The sequence below is a fragment of the Anguilla anguilla genome, chromosome 5 (genome assembly GCF_013347855.1).
Source record: "Anguilla anguilla isolate fAngAng1 chromosome 5, fAngAng1.pri, whole genome shotgun sequence".
Classification (NCBI taxonomy): Eukaryota; Metazoa; Chordata; class Actinopteri; order Anguilliformes; family Anguillidae; genus Anguilla; species Anguilla anguilla.
Window position 1 is genome coordinate 61,572,873 of NC_049205.1, and position 26,190 is coordinate 61,599,062.

At 47.8% G+C, this 26,190-nt stretch overlaps 1 protein-coding gene across 5 annotated transcripts in view; it reads left to right on the forward strand.

Annotated features, from left to right (window-relative positions):
- The window catches only part of tll1 (tolloid-like 1), a 77,059-nt gene that overhangs the window by 20,473 nt on the left and 30,396 nt on the right, over positions 1-26,190 (forward strand). For 3 of the 5 annotated variants that reach the window (XM_035416651.1, XM_035416652.1, XM_035416653.1), the window contains exons 3-10: positions 4,551-4,661; positions 7,649-7,729; positions 8,712-8,864; positions 11,893-12,010; positions 17,044-17,222; positions 17,888-17,993; positions 18,268-18,392; positions 23,618-23,733. In XM_035416651.1, the coding sequence (XP_035272542.1) occupies positions 4,551-4,661; positions 7,649-7,729; positions 8,712-8,864; positions 11,893-12,010; positions 17,044-17,222; positions 17,888-17,993; positions 18,268-18,392; positions 23,618-23,733 (989 nt within the window). Of the gene's footprint in view, positions 1-591; positions 741-4,550; positions 4,662-7,648; positions 7,730-8,711; positions 8,865-11,892; positions 12,011-17,043; positions 17,223-17,887; positions 17,994-18,267; positions 18,393-23,617; positions 23,734-26,190 lie in introns of those variants that run through there. The other 2 variants (XM_035416654.1, XM_035416655.1) reach the window with 2 other exon arrangements.

The window sequence follows — 26,190 nt, forward strand, 5'->3', positions numbered from 1 at the left end:
TTTTTCCATCTTTTCGGGCTGGTCTCCCCCAGACCGCGTAATTAACTGCTTTAGCTATGGGGGGGGGGGAGGGAAGCGTAGCACTCCCAACGTCAGTCTCCTCATGACTGGCGTCAGTTCATTTATCACGGCGGGGCAACTGACGTGAGGACAGGACGGTGAATAGTGGCTGATGAAAGCTTTGACGTTTGGCACGCGGCGGCGGAATTTCCACTGAAGCCGTTGACGCAATGAAATAATGCAGGTGGCATTTTCTCTTCCCCCTCCCGCTCCCCGGAGCCGACTTTGGATTTGTTTAGAAAATAATACATTTTATAGACCGTGGGATGGATGGTAACCGATCAATTTGGGAATGAAGATAAAATAATGCAAACGTTTGATCGGTTAATGCGCATGTAGCAACGAAACGTGCAATGTAAGCACAACCCTGACCTATTGTGAAAGATCCTATTTTGAGCGTTCTTTCGGAGGCAGATTCCCCCTTCAGAGTATTTCCACCATCTGCGCCTTGTTTACCGCTCCACGAGGACTGGGTGCTGCAGGGTGAACGCAGCCTGTCTGTCACAGTTTCGCTCTGAAAGGCCCGTGAGATCGCTGCGCAAGCGTAAAAAATATCTGGCGTCACGTTTTTACCCAGAGATATGCAGGGAGAGAGAACATCTAAAGATGAGTGAGCAGAACAAGATTTTCCTGCTTTGTTTATGACCGATTTGAAGGGTTTCGATGTTTACAAGCGGAAGGTAAACTGGATGGTGCAATAGGCCTACAATGGAATTGTAAAATGTTTATGAAACGTGAAGTGCATGGGCGTTATTTACATCAGTTTTCGATTTTCCCGCTGTTAGTTTAGATAAATCCATGTGATGTGAGTAAATAGCCTACTCCACATTAAAAGGGGGTTGTCTTTTAAAATGTCCATTAGCATTAGCCTACCAAATAGGCCTGGTCATTTTTGGTCGCTTACTTTTACTGAACAATGTTATTCAAATAGGTTGACTTAGCCATTTGTATTAAAATGTTAGGTCACGTGCTGAGACTGAAATCATGAGTCATAGGTTGTGAATAACATTTTAGCTTGTGTATGTGCGCGTGTGTGTGTTTGTGTGGGCGGAGGCAAAGATAAATTAACTTTCAGACGCACTGACACTCTTTGGCGGCGTAGTGAGAATAAATGATTCCCAACGTGAGTCATCTCAACACTTTCATTTCCACTGAGAGAAATTATACGATTTAAATTTCGGGGGAAAACGAAGCCTTATGCTAGGAGTAAGGGAAGACAGTAAAACGACATGACCTCTATGAAATTTAAAATTAGATACACTCCAACCGCCATTGCTCATCTTCCCACTGCCTGGCAAAGACAACAATTTTCCTGTTTGGTTTCTGTGGTGACCGGATAAGCTTTAAGTTCTGTTTTGTTTTGAGTTCCCATAGCCCATTTTATGAAATGCCATCGCATAGCCATTCATACTTAACCAGAAAGGGCCAGTTTGGGTGCACACACCTGATTCTACTAATCAAGGTGCTTAGCAAAGACTCCAGTGGTTCATTAGTAGAATCGGGTGTGTGCACCCACACTGGCCCTTTCTGGATAAGACTGGGGACGCCAGCTCTTAAACACGAAAAGCACCTAATTGAGAAAAATTAACAGCTTGTTAAAATTATGGGATCGTAGTTGAGGTTGAAATGAAAACCAGCAGCGTGCAGAGTGATCCCCCAGGCCCAAGTCTGAGAACCACTGTCATGTCATAGACATGTTGATTTATGGCGCATTTGACCTGATGAAAACATTTCAACCCGGGGGATGTTTTCACTGTGCCAGAAAACTTGCGAATAATTTCAGCCCACGGTCGTGTCACAGACGTACATGTGTAATACACAATAATTGTCAGATAAGCTATTTCAGGAAACAGTCCCAGAGGCTCTTGGTAGATTGAGTCTGTCTGTGATCTGCTGTGACGTGGCATTCAGTGTCCTTAGGACTTGGAATAGATTCCCTGGCTGCACAAGCCACATTTCCCTATACCAGGCTAGCGCACAAAAATAGAACTGTGCATTTACATTATAGCAGAAAGAAAATATGAATGTCTGGAAGTAGGTCATTTTCTTTTTTTTTTCTTTTTTTTAAAAAAAGGTCGTGAAAGTTTGCAGTGCTGTAGGTGCGGAGAGGAATCAAATTTTATGTGCATATTTGATTTCAAAGGTCAGGAAGTGATAAAATATGTCTAATATCTCTCATATATTGCTTCCCAGGAGTTATCCTCTATTTTTAATTCAGTGGAACATAACTTCTAGCATCCTAACAATGTCTTAAGATATTGACATTGGAAGGAAATATATTGGCTGTGAGGTGTACTGAAAACATAAACCAGTAAAAACTTGGTAACTCACTCAACCAGTGCAGCAAGAGGTTTGTCTAAAAAGAGCTCTGATGGCTTGGTTTTAAATATTGGTCGGTTGAATGTTGCAATTACATCAAGGTTGGCTGCGGCCATTTTGTACATTTTGTCTGGTTCCCCCATCGGTCAGGTGGTCTCCAGTTGAGGAGCTGAGGTTTTGAGGTACATGGGCGCTCTGGGATGCTGACATAACTGAGGAAATGGCCGTGCCTTTTTTTACAGGCCAAACCAAACACCACAAACACTCCTCATTACATTACATTACATTACAGGCATTTAGCAGACGCTCTTATCCAGAGCGACTTACACAACTTTTACATTGTATCCATTTATACAGCTGGATATGTACTGAAGCAATGCAGGTTAAGTACCTTGCTCAAGGGTACAACGGCAGTGTCCTTACCCGGGAATCGAACCTGCGACCTTTCGGTTACAAGCCCAGTTCCTTACCCACTGTGCTACACTCCTCCTAAGACCAGCGCGATCGGTTGCATTATACTGCCTATACTGTAGCGCTCAGGGCAACCAAATAAGAAAGTCAAACTCAGACGGCTCAACAGCTAAGGACATTCAGGCACCATGAGTTGAAATTCAGTACAGGATGTTTATTATTTTTTTAAATCAGGGAGAGGGCGGTATATAAATACCTTTTTCTTTGAGGTTTGAACGGCCTCAGGTAGGAGCCTGCCAGATCAGTCGCGGCCCTAAAATCGATCTCCCTTGCATCTCCCCTCCTCTCCCCGCTGCTTTATACTAAGGTGAACTCCTGCTCCGCTGCAGAACAGGCCTCTCTATTTATAACAGTGGATTTACTGGATCTCCAAAATCAATTGTCTGCCTGTCATTGGAGAATGTGGGCCTTCCATTCACTGCTGCTGCTGCTGCTGCTGCTGCTGCTGCTGCTGTTCGTCTGAAGCCACCGCCAAGCCAGGAAATCCTGAGCGCTATCCCACAATGCAGCACTCACAGGGTTAACGGGCCAGGCTGTCCTCGCCGCTCCAGGGACACCCCTGGGAGCCGCGACGTGCGTATTCCCTCTTTAATTACGGGAGTGCCTGAGCAGAATTAGGAGGCAGGGACCGTGGGGTGCAGATGCTGCATTGTTTATTGTTTAAATTCAAGGTTACGGTGACTCCGGCCCGGCACAAAAATCCTCAAAAGAAACTTTGAGCACCTCCTGCGTTGGAATTTAACACCAGACGGTTTGCGCTCTGAAGCGATGAACGGACTGTGAGATATTAATTTAAAGTTTGTGACATTTACATTTTTTTTTTTTGTTATAGACTGCGGCCATTGCAGAAAGAAAGTTTTGCTTTTCATAGTTTCATAGAAATACACAACATCTTGAAATACACAGTTATTTTCACGTTCTGTGACATGCAACCAAAGTTTCTTTTTCTGTTTACTTTGTAGTTAAAATTCAGTTTTGTTGATTTTCCATGAACACACTAATTATCAAATATTCCTTAAATAAATTCAGCTGTCTTTGTAATCCATTCCTCAAGCATTGGCAGAACAGGCCTGTTTAAGCATCACAGTAATGCACGGCACTAACTGGGGATTAAAAATGCGACTGCACTGAAAATGCCTTCAGCATTGAAATGTGTTTACTCTTATGTTTACTCATTTTCTCAAATGGTATCTCAAACGTTGATTTGATTTGAAGAATACAATAATCATGAGTAATATAATATAAAAATGTGATTTGTAAGGAAGTGCCAAAGCTGAGACATAGCAGGTTAGTCTTTTTCCTGCAGTGAACTACTATATACGGATGGATGAACATATGAATCTTGAATGAATGGAGTTCATGTGGATGCCACCACAATTTATTTGCTAGTGTCCATCCTGGATGTTAAGGGCATTAAATTTATTTTGTTTGAACACATGCTTGCAGGCCAGTTGAACCTGCAAATTGATTGCTGTCTGTGATTTTCAGTACGCTTAAAGGACAAAGTAATCAGATTTCATTAAACTTATAAGTTGTTATTGTGGTAGTAATGTATGCTAAATATAGATTGATTCATTTTTTAAAGCTTATGTTTTTACGATTCTGTCATGCTCAGAAAAATCTGTCTGAGGTAACAAATAAATAAGGAACTACATTCCAGTGTTGTGTGCTCTGTTGAACATTGAACTTTTCTTTTTTAGCTGTCTTTTGGGGAGATATCGCCTTAGATGAAGAAGATCTGAAAATGTTTCAAATTGACAGAACAATAGACCTCACTCAGCACACACATGAAAGACAAGGGCATACGTCAGGTAAGTCAGAATCATTTTTTCTGTGAATATTAAAGGTGTCTTAAAAAGTATTTATTTTTGCATCTGATACATAAATAGAAATTGTGTATTGTTAGTGTGTCATGGTTCTGTAACAAAGTTTATTTGAAAACATGTAAATAAAATTTGTGTGATGTAACATGAGTATTATCACACTGCTAGTAGTCAGGTTAATCTTTTGAATTGAAAATTCAGTTCCACCATTCCCATCCTGCGATGTTTAAAATCAATTATTATGATTATTAAATGGGATTTTAGAAAAGAAACACACAATCGCATACACAATATTAATTCAAGCATTAACCTGCTCCTCATTATTCATGGTTAATATCAGATATTCAGTGACAAAATCTGCTGTTATATATCTCCTGTACCAAAGACCTGAGAGCTGTATCTCTTTTTTCTCATTTTGAACTGAGGTTGTTTCTAGCCTCCGAAGACTATAACTTTTACAAATAAACAAACAAATAAATAAATAAAAAATAAATAAAACTTCTTCACAATGAAGTCACCCTGAGAGGAAATTAATAAGGAAATTAATAAGTGAAATATGGACGTGGGTCTTGAAAGGAGCTGCAGACCAGCTGTAGTTTCCCCTTCATGAAAGCGGCCAGGCCAGTGAGTCAGATTCCTGCTGCCCAAACTCAGGCCCGGCTTTTCCGCCATCTTGTTTGTTTCCTGGTCTTCCTGTTGCTCGCGACATTCCATTCCATTCCATTCCTTCAGAAAGGAAAGGAGGAAAGTAAAAAAAAAAGAAGTGGGGGTGGGGGGGGGGGGGGGGGAGCATTAGGGGCTTTGGCCGGATGCCAGTGAACCATGCTAGACATCAATGAGGAGGAAACGCACGGTTTCGCACCTCTCTCGCTGGCTGGCCGAGTCAGCCAATCAGGGCAGACCTCCTGTTGTCAGTGTCGCACACCATCCTTCCTCTCCATCCTCGTAATGCGTTTACCATCCCCTAGGACACCGGCTCCAGGGCCCAAAGCTCAGGAGTGTGTGTCAGACTGCGCCGTTTCGCCAACACTCTCATTCAAAAACGTTATTTCACTGATCATTTTGTACTACACACCAGGCTTGCGGTCAGTTCCATTTTCAGTTCAGTCAGTTCAGAAAACTGAATTTAATATACAAATTTATATGCTTGTTCACTCCTGTATCGAGCCAAGATGAAAAGTGGATACACATGCAGTCTGTGGCATTGAAAAATGATTGGGCTAATTAAGTAATTAAGTAAATGGACTGCATTTATATAGCGCTTTTATCCAAAGCGCTTTACAATTGATGCCTCTCATTCGCCAGAGCAGTTAGGGATTAGGTGTCTTGCTCAAGGACACTTCGACACGCCCAGGGCGGGGTTTGAACCGGCAACCCTCCGACTGCCAGACAATCGATCGTACCTCCTGAGCTATGTCGCCCCCTGTTCTGGGCGTCTTGTCATTAACCGACAAAGATCTAGATTCTGTGGCAGTGGGGTCAGTTGGCTTTCCCCTGCTTGAGCAGAGTGGGTTTTAGTTGATCAAGGTTGTTTTGGGTACCCCTTAGCTCAGGGATGTCAGACGAATTTCCCAGGGGGCCGCAGTGTCTATGGGTTTTTCTGGGTTTCCTTTCAATCAGCACCCAGTCAAGGCCTCGAGAATCGGGTGTGCAGATTGTTTAGCCAATCAGTCAGTCAGTCAATCAATCAATCAACCAATCGACAGCCCAGAAACCAGCAGAAACTACGGCCCTGGACTGGAGTTTGACACCTGTGCCTTGGCTGTTCACCGGGTGCCCACAGGTTAGCAGGTGCTGTCAGTGAGCGGTGTGTACGTGCACACCCGACCAGCGCTAGCCCTCGGTGCGCTCTGTGGCCTCCCAGCCGAAACGAAACATTTCAAGAGCGCAAAGGAACGGTGTGCTTGGATTGCCGTTCGTTAGTGAGATAACATTATGATTAGAATGTTCCCCAGAGAGTCTTTAAACATATTTTAATGCTCCAAACATTTCTGTCAAAAGCGGTGGAAAAACATTCCTGGCATAGCACACACACACACACACACACACCTACCTACACACACACACACACACACACACACTCTCACACACACACACACAAAAAAAGCGGCAACACCCCCAGATGGTTGTTATTTAGTCATGTGGACGTAATGGAGAATATGCGCCAAATACTTTCACTCAGTCTTAAATTACTGTATTTAAAGAATTAAAATGGCGGACTCAACATTGCTAACATTCCTGAAGTAATTAGCGTAAATGTCCGTCCACTGTTAAAATTATTTAGACTTTACGGAGTCACCTTCTAAGGCCCAGTCCTGCTAAGGCCTTTGCGTCAGCCTTGTGAACGTCCAGAAAATCGAACAGATGTCCACGCTGGGCGCGTTTATCCCGACTTCCCAACTTTTCTCATCTTCTGGGAATGTTCTGAGTTTTTTTTTTTTTTTTTTTTTTTTTTTTTTGAGAGTTATAGTGTAAAAAAGTGTAAAAAGAAAAAAAAATCATCATCTTGAGGTTGTGCAGGCAGCACAATTTTCAGTGTTAATTCTACTCTAAGAGATTACAGAGTCCAACAGGGACCATATGTACTATGTAAGAGTTGATTTTGCTTTACTGTTTATGTGGTACAGCCCATGTGTGTGAGTATCATAGTACTGATGTAAGAGTGTATTATGATAGATGATTCCTAATTGAGCAGGTGCTATGGTGGTGCAGTGGTTAGCAACTTAACACTGGACATTTGAATGTGTGAGTGAATGGTGTGTGCCCTACGAGGGATAGGCGATCTGTCCAGGCTGTATTACTGCCTCTCACCCAGTGCATGCTGGGATAGGTTAAGCTGGGATAGGCCTCCCTCCCCCCTGTAACCCTGTTAGTGACTGCAGATAATGGGTGGATGGATTCCTAATCCTAGAAAAGGTGGCAGCTCATGGGCTGTTGTAAGCTTCATGGCTTTGCGTGCTCTGTCTCTGTTCCAGGTGGGTTTGGGGAACAGGAACTGGTGAAGAAGAAAGGATCACTGTACCTGCTCCTGGAGAGGATACGAAGACTGAGCTTCGGTTTGTTCCTCATTTTCAGTGACTCCCGGGGGTGCACGAGGCCCGCGACGCAAGTGTTTAGAAAAAAGGCCGTTATCTGCGTTAGAGAAGTAACATGCAAATTAAAAATGAGATTGAGTCGCAGATGGGATATGGTTAATTATCCAACGAGGCTACAGTGGCTAATGACTGATGATGCTGCAGCCAGGACTCAAAATAATTCGGCATTCTAAGTCGGTGTTCTAGAACTCTGTTGCTTTCAGTAGCCAGCAGTGATTGTGACATCAGCATTAGAATGTTCAGTGAAGAGCATTCTAATCACATGTTTGGGATGTCACGCCTGAAAGGGTTAAGGTCATAATGGATAAGGTTGGGACATGGACAGGAGAAACCTGATGCTGATCGGCACTCCTGCTCTGAGCTCCTTGATAAATATGGGCCCAGTGCTGCCAGTATTGATCAGCAGGAATATTTTATCCTGGTGAACACAAATTTGACCTTTGTGAATTCTACAGAAAAGAGAAAATCTGAACACTATTCAAACATGACTCCTATCTTATACACCCCCGAAGTAGGCATTCGCCTAATTATTAAATTAAACGGAGTAAGTCAGCATCTGTTGAACGTGAACCTTTGTGATAAAGATTTTTGTTCTGATTTCTGGTTTGAGCTTTCGTTGGCAGCCCTCCCCCCCCGGCTGCCTCCCCTCCCCTCCCTCCCCGCCAGCCCCCCCCCCCCCCCCCCCAGCGAAATACGTTTTCTATTGTGTGAACAATGGCGAAACCTCTTGAAACCCCTCCCACCAATAACCCTTGTAAATATGTCTTCCTGTTTACTTTCACTTATATTAATAATAACTCTGCGTTTAACTTTCCACAATAAGCGATGAGAAAATGAAAAAACAAAAAAAAAAAAAACTAATTATTTTCCTCAGCGCTCCGACATTAAAGTGATTTATTATTTTGCGGGAGACAATTAAAGGATATCTCAATTATCCCCGCAGACAATGGGCCGAAGAACTCCAGCAGGGAACCGACGGTCCCAAAGCCCTCGGGGAAAACCGGGAAGGCCAGAATTCCTCGAGCGGCCACTTCCAGAGCCGAGCGGATCTGGCCTGGAGGAGTCATCCCATACGTTATTGGTGGAAATTTCACCGGTGAGCTTTTGTTTCCCAGAAATGGAGGGGTGTTGGGGGGGGGGGGGGGGGGCAAGGGATCCTACCTAACGGACTGTTTCGTAGCTGTTACGCGATTAAACCATGCGAAAGCGCTTTGTTGCATGGATTACATACAGTACACAGAGGTTGATTAATAAATGCCTGTTGCAGTATGTCCAAATTAACAAGACCAGGTTAAAGCCTAGTATATGGCTGGACCTAACACACGTGACCCGGCCGACCAATGGTGTAAATTCATAACTCGGCCAACCAATGGTGCAACTTCACCACTCAGTCACTCGGTCATTCAGTCACTCTGTCACTCATTCACAGACATTCGCGTTTGTAGGGCTGGCCCCGCTGTTGTGGTCCAGGAAAAAAAGGTTTCTTGTGTATTCTCGCAATTGTTTTTTTTAATATGTCATGTTTGTATGATATATAGTAGTAACAAAAAAAAAAACTAGAACTTTGGCTTGCGCATTTAAGATAAGTCGTAGTAGTACACACTTTATTGAGATATGTTAACAAGGTTGATTAACAAATCAGTTGGTACAAACAAAAATTTACCTTGGCACAAACCCTAGATGCTGCATATACTGTACCCTTAGGTAATAGTTACAGGTATTCCAGGTATTATAAATAAAAACATTTGCAGTATTCTTTATGTTTGTTCTGAGGGTTCTGGTGGAGGTTTATTTAGAGCACGGATGTGTCCATGGTAACCGGTTGGAAAGTCGTGGTACCGAAATCCGTGGTCTGGACGGGGTGGTCTTATGGGGGTTAGGGATCGACATAGCTCAGGAGGTAAGACCGATTGGCTGGCAGTCGGAGGGTTGCCGGTTCAAACCCCGCCCTGGGCGTTTCGAAGTGTCCTTGAGCAAGACACCTAACCCCTAACTGCTCTGGCGAATGAGAGGCATCAATTGTAAAGCGCTTTGGATAAAAGCGCTATATAAATGCTGTCCATTTACCATTTACCATAGGGATGAGTTCACTGGTGCTGGAGATTGGGGTGGTCGTACGGAGGTTAGGGATCAGTTCACTGGTGCTGGAGATGGGGGTGGTCTTACGAAGGTCATGTATTAGTTCACCGAGGACAAAATCTGTTCTGCAGTCGGCCTGCTTTCACTGCCGCTCTGAGTGGGATTAAAGGCTAGCCCCGTAATCCGGAGTCTCGCTCTCATTTAACCGCGAATAATCAGAGAACTCCGCGTACAGTGCGCTGTGTGTGTGTGTGTGTGTGTGTGCGTGTGTGTGTGTGTGCGTGTGTGCGTGTATGTGTGTGTGCGTGTGTGTGTGTGCGTGTGTGCGCGTGTGTGTATGTGTGTGTGTGTGTGTGCGTGTGTGTGTGTGCGTGTGTGCGTGTGTGTGTGTGCGTGTGTGCGTGTGTGTGTGTGTGTGTGCGCAGGCGCGCGTGTCTGTGGTTGAAAGCATCGCTCGTTCGCATTCACAAACTGCGCGTCCTCCGAGCTCCGGTTTTTCAAGGGTGCGTTCGGAGGGGAAAAATCTGAAAGATGTTTCGAAATTCGATACTAACATCACCGATGCTGCCTGCCTGCCTGCCCTTTGATTGGCTTCCCGGGCGCGTGATGCTTGAAGTACGGACGCGTGACCCGAATGAGCCTCGCGTCTTTCAGGAAAACGCGGGAGAGGCGTTTCTGTATCGATAACGCGGGAGGCGGGACTAACAGAATTGTAATGGTAAATGGTAAATGGACTGCATTTATATAGCGCTTTTATCCAAAGCGCTTTACAATTGATGCCTCTCATTCGCCAGAGCAGTTAGGGCGTTAGGTGTCTTGCTCAAGGACACTTCGACACGCCCAGGCTGGGGGTTTGAACCGGCAACCCTCCGACTGCCAGACAATCGCTCTTACCTCCTGTAATGGGATGAAGAGGTAACATAATTAAGGAGGTTAGCTAGCTTCTTCACGGTTTATTGTGTTGCAGTGACAATGAGCTGCACGGTCGTGATAATACGATGCTCGTTCACTTAAAGGCCTGTTGCTCCTGTTCGTGGTCTCCCGGTACATGCTGTGGAGATTTGAGCTGCGTTATTTACGGTTGGATAATATCCCTGCTTGCTGTTCGAAGCTCAGTGCTGAATTTTACGAACTGAATCATCACAAGTACTGACTTACGTGATAATTTGTGGACTGTTTAGTAAACAGTATTAGGGAGTAGAAACACAAACGAGTAAATCTGTTGTTAATATCTTTATAATATCTTCCAGTGTGCAATGACTAAAAAAGTCTTTGTGAAAACAAAGAGATTCATAGTCTGACTCTAGACATTATTTTGCATCACCTATTACATCATGAAATTCTCTACAGGTCTCAACATATTTTTGTATTCCCTAACCATTATGCTATACTGGTGCGCTTGACTTGATTGGACTGGAGTCTTGTCTCTCAACGTACTGTACAGCTGAGTCTGTAAAATAGCTCCAAGAATAGGAGAAGGGGGGGGGGAGTGGATTGCAGGCTTTAGTTCTGTCCAAGCACTAGAACATCTGAGCCAGCTAATCAGCTAGCCATGGTGTTCAATCAGAACATTGGCTGGGATTCAATCAAAACCTGCCCTTAAATCCGGCCTGTATTCAATCAACGTTTGTCCCTGCAGCCACAATCGTATCGACTGAATGCAGAGTTGGGGGGAAAATGCTGATTGAATGCAAGCCTGTGTTAAGGACAGGTGTTGATTGAATGTCGGCTTTTGATTGGTTGAATCGGGTGTTTTAGTGCTTGCCTGGACAAAAAGCCTTTACTGTCCCTTGCACTTCTCAGGTAAGATTGAGCACAACTGGTGTAAAACGAGGGAGAGCCAAGTGTGTAAATTGTGTGTGCCTGTGTGTGTGTGTGCGTGCATGCATGGGTTATGTGTGTGTGCATGCATGCATGTGTGTGTGTGCACGTGTGTGCATGCATGCACGTGTGTGTGTGTGTGTATGTGTGTGTGTGTGCGCGTGTGTGTGTGTGTGCGCGTGTGTGTGTGTGTGTGCGCGTGTGTGTGCATGTTCCTTTTTCAGGCAGTCAGAGGGCAATGTTCAAGCAGGCCATGCGGCACTGGGAGAAGCAGACGTGCGTCACCTTCATAGAGAAGACGGACGAGGAGAGCTACATCGTCTTCACCTACAGGCCCTGCGGGTAAGCTGCAGGCGTCGCCCTGGGAGACGCCGCGCCGCCCGGCCCCGCCCCTCCCCCGCCCCCCGCCTGTCCTGGTGTGGTAAACTCATTAACCGTGTGCAGGGTAATCAGGTTAGCGAGGAGGAGGAGGAGGAGGAGGAGGAGGGGGAGGAGGGGGAGGGGGAGGAGCGATGGGCGAAAGATTAAAGGTCTGCTTTTTAGGACACGGCACGGTCCCGCGGGGGACTCATCTCAGCATCTGCAAAGCTGCCCTCCTCCGCCCCGTCGGTTACTGTTACCATGGCGGCGGCGGCGACCGGGCGCCCGGGCTGACGGGAGGGTCAGGTGTCAGCGCTCAGACTCACGGTTTGTCGGACACAGACGACCGACTGAAAGAAAAAAACGTTTAAAAAAAAAAAAAAAAAAAAAAAAAAAAAAATTCTTTCTTTTTTTTTTATTCTGAGAGAGCGCTTTGGCAGCTGATGTTGCAGGCAGGAGCTCTGGACTGTAATCCAGTCTTAATTATCCTGGGGGGTTTGGTTAGCCTCACTCAGAGAGAGCTCTCTGTTGACTCTGGCAGAGATTAACTCGCTGTTCTGACTGAGACCTCTGCAAGTCTGCACGCGAAAATGAACGCTGCGGAGGTCTGGGGTCACTGGCCACCTTTCAGCAGATACATTCAGGTTTCGCTTTGCAGAATGAGATTGACAGCGATGCAAAAGCATGCAGACACTGAAAATGAGCACTGCAGAAAACCCACTGATGCATATTTTTATTGCGTACTTGAGCAGAGACTACGGCTATGTAAGATTTCACTTCTCGAGTTTTGAAAGGCCATCTGCTTTGCAGCTCTGAAAAGCTGCAGAAAAGGGTCAACTTGTTGCAAAGGTAGCGTGCGTTTGACCAGGCTCCTGGCTGAGAGAGAGAAATGCATGCAGATGGATTTTTTTTTTAAAAACCTTTTTTTTTAAAAAAAAAAAAACATCTTTTTCCATTTGTAATCTTTGCTGACTTTTGAAGAAGCGAAGGCTGAATAATGGAGCGGTCACAATGAGAGGTGACAAGTTCACTCAACAATGGACTGGCTTTCCTTCCTGCCTCTGTGCCTCCTGCACACAGCGGCCATTTTCACCCCCCCACCGCCGCCAGGGGAACGCCACTGTGTGCGTGCATCATACCGAGCTGCTGCTGAGCTCTCTCTCTCCTGCTCTCCCTCTCTCCTGTCCTCTCTCTCTCTCTCCTGCTCTCCCTCTCTCCTGTCCTGTCTCTGTCTCCCGCTCTCTCTCTCCTGCCCTCTCGCTCCTACTCTCACTCTCTCTCCTGTCCTCTCTCTCTCCCGCTCTCTCTCTCCTGTCCTCTCTCTCTCTCTCCCGCTCTCTCTCTCCTGCCCTCTCGCTCCTACTCTCACTCTCTCTCTCCTGCTCTCCCTCTCTCCTGTCCTCTCTCTGTCTCCCGCTCTCTCTCTCCTACTCTCACTCTCTCTCTCCTGCTCTCCCTCTCTCCTGTCCTCTCTCTGTCTCCCGCTCTCGCTCTCCTACTCTCACTTTCTCTCTCCTGCTCTCTCCCTTTCTCTCCTGCTCTCTCTCCTGCCCCCTCTCTCTCCTACTCTCACTCTCTCTCTCTCCTGCTCTCTCCCTTTCTCTCGCTCTCTCTTGCTGTCCCTCTCTCTCTCTCTCCCTCTCTCTCCCTCCCTACCTCTCGCTCTTTCTCTCTCTTCTTCTCTCTGTCTCTCTCTCAACCCTGCTCCCTCTCTTTCTTTCTTTCTTTCTCTCTCTCCTGCTCTCTCTCTCTCCTGCTCTCTCCCTCTCTCTTGCTCTCTCTCTCGCTCTCTCTCTATCTCTCCCTTTCTCTCTCCTGCTCTCTCTCTCTTTCACCCTCCCTCTCTCTCTTTTTCTGTCTCTCCCACTCTCCTTTTCACATGCTCCTTGTCTGTCACATTATTATTATTATTATAATAATTATTATTATTATTAGTAGTAGTAGTAGTAGTAGTAGTAGTAGTATTTGTCACAATTTACTTTCCCTTTATTTCCCTGGGACGTCCCATTGATGGAGGCAGTCCCAGTCGCGGTGTTCCTCTTGCCCCTCTCCCCCTGGGCGGGGCCTGGAACGTGCCATCATTAGAGAATAATGGGAAAGCGATTAAGGTGTGGTAATCCGCCCTTTAAATAGACGGCACCAACACCGCTGTCTGTGGCGATTATGAGGATCGGTCATCTGCAGCAGCGCTGAGCTGACAGGCTGCAGGGGTGCACGCATGGCAGGCCAGGTGTAGCCTATCACGGCAAGCCGTGCGTGTGCTACTCCAGGTGTAGCCTATCACGGCAAGCCGTGCGTGTGCTACTCCAGGTGTAGCCTATCACGGCAAGCCGTGCGTGTGCTACTCCAGGTGTAGCCTATCACGGCAAGCCGTGCGTGTGCTACTCCAGGTGTATCGTAGCATGGCAACCCGTGTGCATGTCAGGCCAGGTGTGCTGTAGCTTGACTGTGCAATATAATATGAATTCCCTAGGTGTTTCTCATCCTCCATGTGAATTTCTCTTGGCATAGGCATTTATGTAGTCTTTATTGGGCTCTGTAACCAATTCCAATAAGGATCACATGTGCTTTACCAGTGTAATATATACTGTATCAGAGTTCATAGTTTGTAGGTTCATGCAAGCTGCTTGCTGCAGAACCACATCAGAGTTGATAATTTGCAGGTTCATGCAAACTGTTTACTTTTGCACCACATGAATGACGAAGTAGTTCGAGAGCGGAGAAGAAAAAGCCACCGCAGCAGTAGGCAAGAAAAACAAAAGAAAAACCGCAACAAAAAAGAAAAGGAAACATGAAAAGAAACGTGACGAGTGGCTGACTTTAACAGTGGCAAGAACTCGCGTGCTTCTTTGATCCGCCATTTTAAGTGGCGGCACCGTATTGCTCGAAGGTGGTGACCTCATCCTGAGGTGGTGACACGCGTTTCTAACAAAACAAACAAAACAGAACAGAAAAACAAAATGGCGCAGTGTGAGAGCTCAGGCTCTCCCTAATTCGGCCGGGGGGGGGGGGGGGGGGCGGTGCTGACTCCTGTAGTGGGACGGGCCCTCTGGCGGTGCGCGCGACCCGGTCACGCTTTTCGGAAACTGCGAGGGGGTCCCGCGAGCTTAAGGGGATATACAGCGCAGGGCTCAGGTGCGAAGGGGTCTGCCGTTAACAGGCTGACGTTAAGCAGCTTTGCATGCTGCTGGGAACCGTTAAGGAACCCCCCCCCCCCCCATACCCCCCCCCCCCCCCCAGCCCTATCTGCACACTCTCACAGGCATCCCCAGTCTTTTCGTTTGGTTGCTGTTTAGTTTTTTTTTTTTTTCCCCGCACCATTTTTACTTGTGAATTTCTCTTCCTCATTTTCTATGTGTAAATGTAACGTTGGAGCCCTTTGTAACATGGGGTGTTCCAGTGAAGGTGTTAAATATCTGCAAGTTTTTTTTTTTTTAACATTTTTTATCTTACCTGCACAGGCATAGTTGTTAGGATCTACCCACAGTTAAGCGGCTCATTAATTTTTTAAAATATAAAAATGACTCATTCTCTAGTCCCACAGGGTTCAGAAAGATACCAGAGCAACACGAATGCATGTGTAATATTAGCTAAATAAAAAATGTATACAACATTAAAAATGTAAAGCATATATATATATATATATCAGAGCATATTAACATAAACATAACATAACATAATTATGAGAACAGGCCATTCCTTCAAACAATGCTTCCCATTTTCGTACTACAAAAGGCTACCTAGCGCTCACTGTTTACCTACGAACTGGACATTATCCAGCACTGCATCAGTCCTGGTCTTGAAAACCCCCTGAGTCTCTGCCTCTACTACATGCCCTGGCAAGCTACTCCACATTACAATAACTGTCTGTGTGAAAATATTGTATTATAATACTGTATTATAATAGTGAGTGGTTTCCAGCCCCCATCCAATGGGTCTCTTTTCCACTGTGTGTTTTACATTAAAAAACTGGCTCAGACCTGGTAAACAAGCTGTCATCAGTCACAGCAAAATGTTTTTAATGTTAAAAAATAAAATTGCAAAACAAACATCTTTGGTGATTTTCTTGGAGGAAGATGAACATGGTTTATAGCTAATGATGTCAGGTGGCCAATAGCGCGTGCCTGAGCGCCTTGCTTGAGAATGATGTCATAAATGCCAAACCCCGCCCCCCGCCCCAGCACATTTGCTGCTGGCCTCTTCCTCCTTCGTTTTCATCAGAAGAGTAGAATTTTAAAAAAAGCACTCAATGTTGTGTAAAGGCCTTAGGGAAGGCCAGAAGCTTTTCGCACTGCGATACTCAAGAGTTTTCCTGCTACATTGAATGAAACGTCCTGTTTTTCCAGCTTTTTGTTTTTTCCTTTGGGCTCAAGTGCTGTTACCAGGGTGATTGGACTTTGCCTGGCAACCAGTCGGAAGTAAATGATTATTGGTTCCTGGCTTTAGACCCTAGGTCTCCTCATATCCCCACTCTGGAGGTAACAATGCAAGGGACCACCTCCCCTCACCTCTTTCTTTTGTGATGATGTGGTGCAGTCTGAGAGGTAAGAAAATATAATGAATCATCGCATTTATACAGCACTTTTCCGAAAGTGCTTTACAGTGATGAGTGGGAACTCATCTCATCCACCACCAATGTGTAGCACCCACCTGGGTGATGCACGGCAGCCATTTTGTGCCAAGGCGCTCACCACACATTAGCTAAGGTGGAATGGGAACATTTTTTAGTCAATTAAATCAGGGGATGATTAGGTGGCAAGTTTGAGAGAGCCAGGTTGGGAATTTAGCCAGGACACCGGGGAACCCCCCTACTCTTTGCGAAAAGTGTCATGGGGTCTTTAATGACCACAGCGAGGTTTTTTAACGTCTCATCGGAAAGACGGCATCTCCTACAGCACAGTGTCAACGTCGCTGCACCGGGGGCATTGGGGTTCATTCGACCAGAGGGAAGATTGCCCCCTGCTGGCCCACCAGCGCCACTTCCAGACACGGCCCGCTCTCTCCGTGTGTGACAGGTGCTGCTCTTACGTGGGCCGGAGGGGGAACGGACCTCAGGCCATCTCCATCGGGAAGAACTGCGACAAGTTCGGCATCGTCGTCCACGAGCTGGGTCACGTGATCGGCTTCTGGCACGAGCACACGCGGCCGGACCGGGACGATCACGTGACCATCATACGGGACAACATTCAGCCAGGTACTATCGCGCCCCCCCCCATCTCCTCACCTGTCGAAATTACTCACCTGTCAGATGTCCTGTTATCCCGTCCCTGAGGCAGACAGGAAATTAATTTGAGGGTTTATTATTATTCCAGGTATTCGTTGTAACGAGCGGGGAAAAGCTATCATGTTGGGCATTGCATTTCACACAGCGGGAAAGTGTTCTGTCTGGCACTGAATTCTGGGTAATGCCTCTTGTGTGAGAAAGCCTTTTTCCCCTCCTGCTTAAATCTAGCAAGACTACTGACCAGCACAAGCTTTTCGTTTGGAAAGCTGATTTCATAAGGACAATGTTGGCTCTGTGTTTGAGTCTAAATAAAAAAAACATAATCTGGGGGAATTGGGGGGAGGAACTGAATAAGGTTTTCAACATAGAATGTGGGGAGCTTAATAAAGTAACAATAAATATGGCAGTTTTGAAACTGGGAATTAGAAGTTAGGAAAACCACACAGGCATAAACCCATGCACACACGCACACAGACATATACACACAGACATACACAAACACACATGCATGCACACGCACGTGCACACACACACACACACTCAAACACACACACATGCATGCACACCCACACACACACACACACACACACTTACTGGGTGATTAATCAGCCTCTGTGTGTGTACCTTGCTGATAGGACAGGAATACAACTTCCTTAAGATGGAGCCGGGGGAGGTGAACTCCCTGGGGGAGCCGTATGACTTCGACAGCATCATGCACTACGCCAGGAACACCTTCTCCAGGTTGGTCAGTCCGGATTGTCCGTGTGACCCCCCCCCCCGGCTGCAGCGGCCTGCCATAGGAAAAATAACCTCTGTCTTTTCACTCTTTTTGTGTGCCACGCCTGGCTCTTTTCCCTATAATCTGTGGATTAAAAGGTGCTTAATTTGAAAATTCTCAGGTATCTAAAAAGCAAATGTATTTTAAGGGTGGATTTTGTGGCCAACACATTAATGCTCAGATCACGGGGGTTACGGGGTCACTGAATGAATCTCGTTTCCATTTCCTGTCCACCAGGGGCATGTTCCTGGATACCATCCTGCCCTCCCGCGACGACAACGGAATACGGCCTGCCATTGGTCAGCGGACGAGGCTGAGCAAAGGGGACATCGCGCAGGCCAGGAAGCTGTACCGATGCCCAGGTACCGCTACCGCTACTGCTACGCTACGCTGTGCTATGCTACACTGTGCTATGCTATGCTACGCTACGCTACGTGTGCGGCGGTGCACTTGTGTGTTACCGCGTGCCTGTGTGTTTTTTACTCTCTCTACTTAACGCTCCCAGCAAGGAGCTTAGAGCTTAAGCTGGAGTTAGCGTTAGCCGGAGTTTAGCGTTGGCTGGCTGCCCGTGACCTCCCTTCAGATCTGGGTAAATGAAGCATTTGGAATATGGAATTAGCGGGGAGAGGGAGGGAGAGAGAGAGAGAGGGAGAAAGAGAAGAAGAGGGGGGGAGAGAGAGAGAGAGAGAGAGGGATAGAGAGAGAGAAAGAGAGACACAAACACAAACAAACAGAAGCACATTCATTCCTTTAACTGGAGTATGGAGATTTAGGGGTCGCTTTTCAAATCGGATTCTTGAATGAAATTCACTAAAAGGGACGATTGGTCACGCTTTAGCAGAGCAATAGTGTCGGTGACAAAGCTGAGGTGCTACAGTTAGAGATTTCTTTTCCCGTCAAACTGCGGATCAGTAAAAACGCCGTGTAATGCCGTTAATAACTGTGATTCTAGCCAAAGCTTTAGCCCTCGTGCAGTGACGTAGCCTTGTGGCCTGGACTCGAACCCCGACCGCGCCGTTTGCTGAACGTGCCTGTCGGTCCACCACAGTGCGTCCCCGCCCACAGCGGGAGGGTTTCAGTCTCCAGAGCATCCCCTGACATGTTGCACGTTATCGCCCCCTGCTGTTTGACAGGCCACGGTGACGGCTGCCCCTGTCGCGCTAGCCTTGTAGCGCTGTAGCCCTGCAACATTAACTGGAGCTCAGGTAGCTAGCTGAGACAGTGTTAATTGACTGCATTAATCCGTCCGTTAAGTGATGAGTAATGGCGGAAGTCAGTAGACCCTGCGGCTCTCCAGGACCATGGTTGCTGACTGCCTGATTTAAGACGCCTTATTTAAGCAGACACTCGAGTGCAGTCAGCCCCTACTTGTCCATTTTCTCAACGAAGATCCCGGGCACTCAGGAGTTTCAGAGGTGTTATCGTACAAGTGAGTCATCCTGCGGGTTTTGTTTCTCCTCAAAATAACCAAAAGTAATGCTCTTCCTCAATAATGCAAGTGTGGGGGGATGATTCAGTCCAAACTCTGGAGCTCTTTAGGACCAAGGCTGGGGTCTAAATAAATGTTAAATCAGGGCTGTCCAATCTGAAGGGCTGCTGTGGGTGCAGGTTTGTTTCTAGCCCGGTGCTAAAATGTCTGATTTATTCAAATTTAATTCAAATTTATTCAAATCTTGATTGAAGACCAAGAGCTAGTTTATTAGCTGAATGAGTTGTTTTTCAGCTGAAATAGAACAAAATCCTGAACTTGCCCCCAGCCCTTCTCTGTCTGTCCGTGAGGCAAATTTTCAATGTCAGAGAAAAATTATTACAGCTTCAGCTTGACTGGGGCGCAAGAAGGCCAGAGATTTAGAAGAAGCTGCGGTCCAGACTTTATTCTGAAAGCTCCTGTCCATGTTCGGGAGGCATGGGGCTGGGACACCCCTATTTTAAACGCCCTGTGGTTTTGGGGTTCTGGGGTTCAGCCGAGGGGCGGACGGCGACCCGTACCACCCCCCCCCCCCCGTTACCGCGGCGTTCCCGTGGTAACGAGGTCCCGCTGCGTTCAGTGGGTGGGCCGTCAGGATAAATCATTCCGATGATGACGTCGTGGCCGGCGGCGGGCGGGCGGGCGGGGTCCACGCGTTCACGCTCGGATCGCCGGGGGGGAGACGGTGTCCGCCCTGTCAGTCAGCTCCGCCGCGCTCGGACGCACGAGGAAGCCCGGGAGGCGTTCGGGGAGCGGGAATTCTGGGAACGCCTGCTTCGGGGAATGAGGCGGGCGTGTTGACAGCTCTGCGGATGATCTCACTTTCTTTCGGGGGGTGGGGTTGGGGCGGGGGTGGGTCTGCCGGACACGCTGATTACAGCGCCTGGCCGTGTCAGTCTGTCCGTCCGTCCGTCCCTCTCGCCCCCCCCTCCCCCGTCCTCCTCTCCTTGACGCTCTTGGCGCAGAATGGCATTGGAGCAAAGGTGATGTCATCTGTTATCGGTCATTAGTACAATCGTCATGGGAACGGTTACGCACGGGGCGGCCTTCAAGCAGGTGGCATGATTGGCGGGGCGTTGTGTGTGCGAGCGTACGTCACTGGGCTCGTGCTGTGTGTCGTAATCGGTGTTGTGATAACCTCTCCCGTGTTCGCTGCTCACAAGACCAACTGAACAACTGCCTGGTGAGGTTATTATGGCATTAAAAAAACACATTCCAATGCACCCAGTGCTCCAAATGAGTGATTAGTGCTGAATTGAACTGAATTCTGGCTACACAGAAGACTGGGATATTTTACAGATAAAAAAGAACAATTTCCTGAAGGACCGGGAAAAAATGAAAAGCGTTTGAGGCATCGCCACAGCGACGGGCCGCGAGCGCCTTTCCGAGCGGACCGGGGAGCGTTTTTTTGTGACCGGAGTTGTCCTTACGAGAGAAGGTCAGGAGTGGCCACGCGGGGACGGCCATCTTGTCTGACAGTCGTCGCCCCCGAGCGCTTCAGGGCGGGGGCGAGTGCAGCGACGCGACAGAGCTTCTCCCCTCGCGGCGTCCGTCGCGAGCGCGGCCCGGCAGGAGGGGTGGCTGCTCTGCTCCCGAGACACGACAGCGGGGCTAATGTACAGCCAGCGCGACCGCTAAGCTAACGAGCAGTCAGCGCAACAGCCAGACGAAAGAGCTCCTGTTCGACTGCTGGGCTAACGTGCAGCCGCGCGACCATTGGGAAAACATGCAGCCAGCGCGAACGCCAGGCTAACGGGCAGCCAGCGCGAGCGCCAGGCTAACGGGCAGCCAATGCGACAGCCAGGCTAATGGGCAGCCAGCGCGACAGCCAGGCTAACGAGCAGCCAGCGCGACAGCCAGGCTAACAGTCAGCCAGCGCGAGTGGCAGGCTAACGAGCAGCCAGCGCGACAGCCAGGCTAATGCTAATTCTCCGGTTACTGGTACTGCTGGCATAAAACATTGGCTCTCCTGTAGTACTGTGTGCGTATACTGAGTTAATTTGTATATTACTGCTCCGTGGTTGTTGTGCGATTTCCCTATGCTTTTATTTCATTTCTGAGGACAGACTGAGGGCGTTTTTCTCCAGGTGCGCAGGAGCTCGGAAGGATCAAGCCCCCCGGTTTAATCTGAGCCCTCGGGGGACGCTCGCGCGGGGGACGGGCAGTTGGCGGCCCTTTCGCGTGCTCCTCCCGTCGCGTGGTCGCGGGAACGCGGTGTTCCGCTCGTCGTCCGGGAGATAGGCTGTCATTGCGTGACCCCCCCCCCCCCCCCATGTGATACAGCACGAGGCCCTGGCTCCGTGTGAGAGCCTTACGCGCCCTGACGCAGGAATGTCCCGTGTTGGAATTAACCCCCCCCCCGCCCCCTTTCCAGGCATTTGGGGGGGGGGTGGGGGGTGGGGGGGTGGTGGTTTGTTTTAATGGGTTTAGCGCTGGATGACATCATTCACGCTCGCGCGTGTGGAAAGGTTCCGCTCGTCAGCGCTTGTACAGTATGTAAGGCCCGATCTGATCAGCTGAGACTCTGCGGTGTGCGGCCCCAGCCTGTGATTCGTGCTGGGGGGGGGGGGGGGGGGGGGTAGGGCTGGGGGTGGGGCGGGGTCCCATTTCAATTCGGTCAGGTCAGGAACTGAACTGAGAATAAGTTAATCAACTGGCAAATCCCCCCATAGAGCAGAGTGTAAGAGATCCCATTCATAAAAATGAAACTCAAGACGCTTTTCCTGAATTGGCTGACTCGATGTGCCTCTGAACCCCAAACCCTAGAGGGGTCTCGGTTGCATTTTGAGACAGTGACCTCACACTTGATTTTTTTTTGGAGGGGGAGTGGGGTGGTTAGTGAGGGTGTAAAAGTTGGCACGTGAACCACAGTGCAAACCGTAATGGGAGAGAAAAGGCCAGAAGTGAGCTCTCAGCAGGATACTGTGCTCCACTAATCTATATCCCACCCACCCCCGGAGCTGTGATTGACAGGTCTGACAGGCCATAAAGGGCAGCCTGACACATTTAGCATCTAACCTGCGTGTCTAATTGGAGCTTGAAAGTAGGTAGACGAAGTGAAATGAACCCTGGGGGAAATGCTTTCTTGTCTGAAACGTGTGCTAAGAAGGAACAAAGACCATAGATATTTATTGGAGATTGTTCCTGGCCCCACGATGGTGGAACGACCTCCCCGTGGAGGTCAGAACAGCTGAGACACTGACCCATTTCAAGCGACGACTGAAGACTCACCTCTTCAGGCTGCACCTCTCCCCATCCCTCCCTACCCCCCTATAAATGACTGTAAGCTTAGGGTTGTAACTAGGCAGCTGTTTCGTAGGTGACTTAGGTGCATTAACTGCTTGTATTTTTTCCATAGACCGCGTTGTTGCCGTTCTCGTTGTGTTAGCGTTAATCAGTTTAACCTTCAGGGTCCAAGTTGAACTATGCGGTTGTTCCCTGCACTTGGACCGGTACTTCTCTCTAGGGTTTTCGTCATACTTGTTCCTGGTTATGGTTATACACTTTGTTGTACGTCGCTCTGGATAAGAGCGTCTGCCAAATGCCTGTAATGTAATGTAATGTAAGATGCACAGCCTGTTTCTTCCCCCACTGGGATAGACTGACCTTAGAGTTTTTAACAATGGCGTGCTAGAGTGCATTTTTACTCAGCCATACAATTCAGATCAGCCAAAGACCAATTTTACTGAGACACCAAAAGCGCCAGTCAACCCCTAATTATTTTACCATGAGAAAGGTCATTGTCTTTGGAAACTGGGGTGTGAAATGGGGTGATGTGGACCTTGCCCTGATTTTCTTGACAGCTTACACACATTATTTCAGTTGTGTAGACTTTTGTGCCTCTGACAAGACAACTGCAGTTTTCTAGGAAAGTACGCTTCGCTGATGTGCCCCTAAAACAGTTAATACATTGATGAAAAACCCTGTGATGGGAAATACAGTCCTGAAGCAAAACTTGGGCTAGACAGTGTGTAGTCATGTTATAATGTTATAATCATTATTACATTGTAATTATAACATTGTTATTACAAAAATATAACCATGTAATAAATAAGGTTTATTTAACCATGTAATTGTTTACTCAGTTTATCAGTGATTTCTTTTTTTGTTTACATATAGCTTGTGGAGAGACGCTACAGGAGTCTATGGGTAATTTTTCATCTCCTGGATATCCCAATGGCTACCCATCGTACACACACTGTGTTTGGAGAGTATCGGTAACTCCGGGAGAGAAGGTAAGCAAGCAGTCGTTTGTACTCCGTGCCCGTGAACAGTGAAATCCAGGCTGATTCACAGCCACATTTGCTAAAATGAGAGCTGACCAGTTGTCCTATTTTTCCTGGCCATCTTTTCGCCATTTCAGTGAGGTACCAAAAATAAATGGGAGTGAATTGAGAGCCACAAGAGCATCTGATGTTGCTTGTATTTATTTATGCTATGCAAATATAATGGGGTAGACTCCACAAAATTACTTGTGTGATTAGAGGGTGAAATATCCCTTTTAAAAATGCAGGGATAGAAAGATGGAAGGGACATGGGAAATGTAGTTTTGGGGAGAAAAACCTGGGAAGTCACTTGAGGCAATGCATTGTCATTTGCTGTTCAGTAATCCCACTTCTTAGTTCTTCCATCCAACAACTTGCTCTTTAAAGAAAAGGAACAAATCAGACTAAAGGGTGGATATAATTGCCTGGTCTTGAGAAATAAATGTTTTGGAAAAAAAAAGAAATTAAAAGCTATTGGTGGAATCTTTGCCAATGTGTGGCATTTTTATTACAAGCTAAATGCACCCCCCCCCCCCCACCGCGGTACAGCCATTGTGAAAGATGGAAATGGCCTCCAGATCCGTACGGTGTAAATCTACTGTTCTCTCCCCCCCCCCCACACCCCCTACACCGTCCGGAACGCTGTTGCGAAACCTGAGGTGGGACTTCTCCTCGGCCCTGGATCCTGGCTCTGGCTCACGGGGGCCGTGTCCGAGGGGGGGGGGGCGAGGGGGGTGGGGGAGCTAAAAACGGCACGTTCTCATTGACCCTCCGCTGTCCCGTCCCGGGCCAGACCTGCAGGCTATCGGCATTCACGGGCCCCCACGAGGATGGTGGGGTGGTGGGGGGGGGGGGGGGGGGGGAGAAATGCGCTGACGTAGCCAATAACGGACCGAGCGGGTGCTGACACGCTCCCATCGATTGCCTTCCCGTGGGACCTGGGGGCCAGGCTGTCCCCTTCAACCTGGGGCGGGCGAGCGGGCGGGGTGGGGGTTGGGGGTGGGTCGGGGGGGGGGTTGTGTCTCGTCCCGTCGGCTCCACAAATCTGCAGAGTGTTGCAGAACACTTTTCTGCTTTTTTTTCTTTTTGTTCTGTTCCTCCCCCCCATCCCCAAACGATTTCATCTCCGCTTGCATCCAATAACCCTTCGCCATCACTCCTGGCCCTGCTGGTGCGATCGGGGAGACAGCGTTTCTCTTGTCTCACGCCACACCACCGTTTTTTTTTATGTCTGCTCTCAATTTTTTTAAATTTTGTTATTTTTTTTAAGGAGTTGTCCCCTGGACGGTCCCCACAGCGCTAGCGGGCTGCGCTACGAGGACACGTGCGCGCTGGCGAACGTGCACACTCAGTGCTTTCTATTGTCTTCAGTGTTTACGGTTTGCTTCCTCCGGCAGGAAGCTGTCCGCGCGCGGCCGCCTGTCTTTGGCGCTTCGCGGCGGCGGAGGCTCGGTGCGGCGCCCCGCGGAAATCGGCTCACGGCCTGATTAATAGAGCCACAGGAGAGCGGGCAGACATCCCCTCACACACCTCTGCAGACACGCCCCCTTCCTACATGGACACACGGACACCCACACACACATACACACACACACACACCTACACACATACACACACACACATATACACACCCAAGCATACACCCACACACACCTACACACACACACACACATAAACACACGCACACACATACACACACGCACACACACGCACACACACACACACACACACACACACACTGCTCCTGCTGTCCCGTCGACAGGAATTTGAGATTCTATTTATTACAAAGCTCGCCGACTCGTTATTAACCTATCACAAGACAGGTATTGTTTCCATTTGAGGGGTTATTTTAGTTCATGTAAAGTCCGCACTGTGCAACAGAAATGTTGGTTACGCTCCAAGTCGTTGTCCCCCCCCCAATGTTATAATATTTTCTAAATGACTTTTAAATGACATTCCAAAGTGAAACAAAGCCCATTGTTTGTTTCGCTTTGGAATGTTGTACAGCGCATGCGATTTTCCCAGGAGTTTTCGGAGGAGCACTTTTGCCCCATGCAGCACATGACTGACAGGTTTGCTACGATCATTTCCCTGCGCCACGCTTCAGTGTTTTGCTCAACGTCGCCCTCTAGGTGGCAAGACGCGCACTGCCGTTCGGTTGCAACCTTCCTCATATCCTCAGTTTGGCTCGAGGCTTCATACACTACTGCAGGCAGTGGCTTGAGCTGGGTTTTTTTTTTAATTTTTAAAATTTTTCGGAGTACATAACCCCAACCTTTAATTTCAGCATGTAATGAACAAAAAAGGTTTTTTTTAATGTAAAAAACCATGACTTGGCAAAGACGTTTTTTTTTTCGGGTAGCCCTGGCAACGGCCCCTGTTTTGGGAGATGAGAGGAATCCAAATCCAGATGAAATATGAGACCGC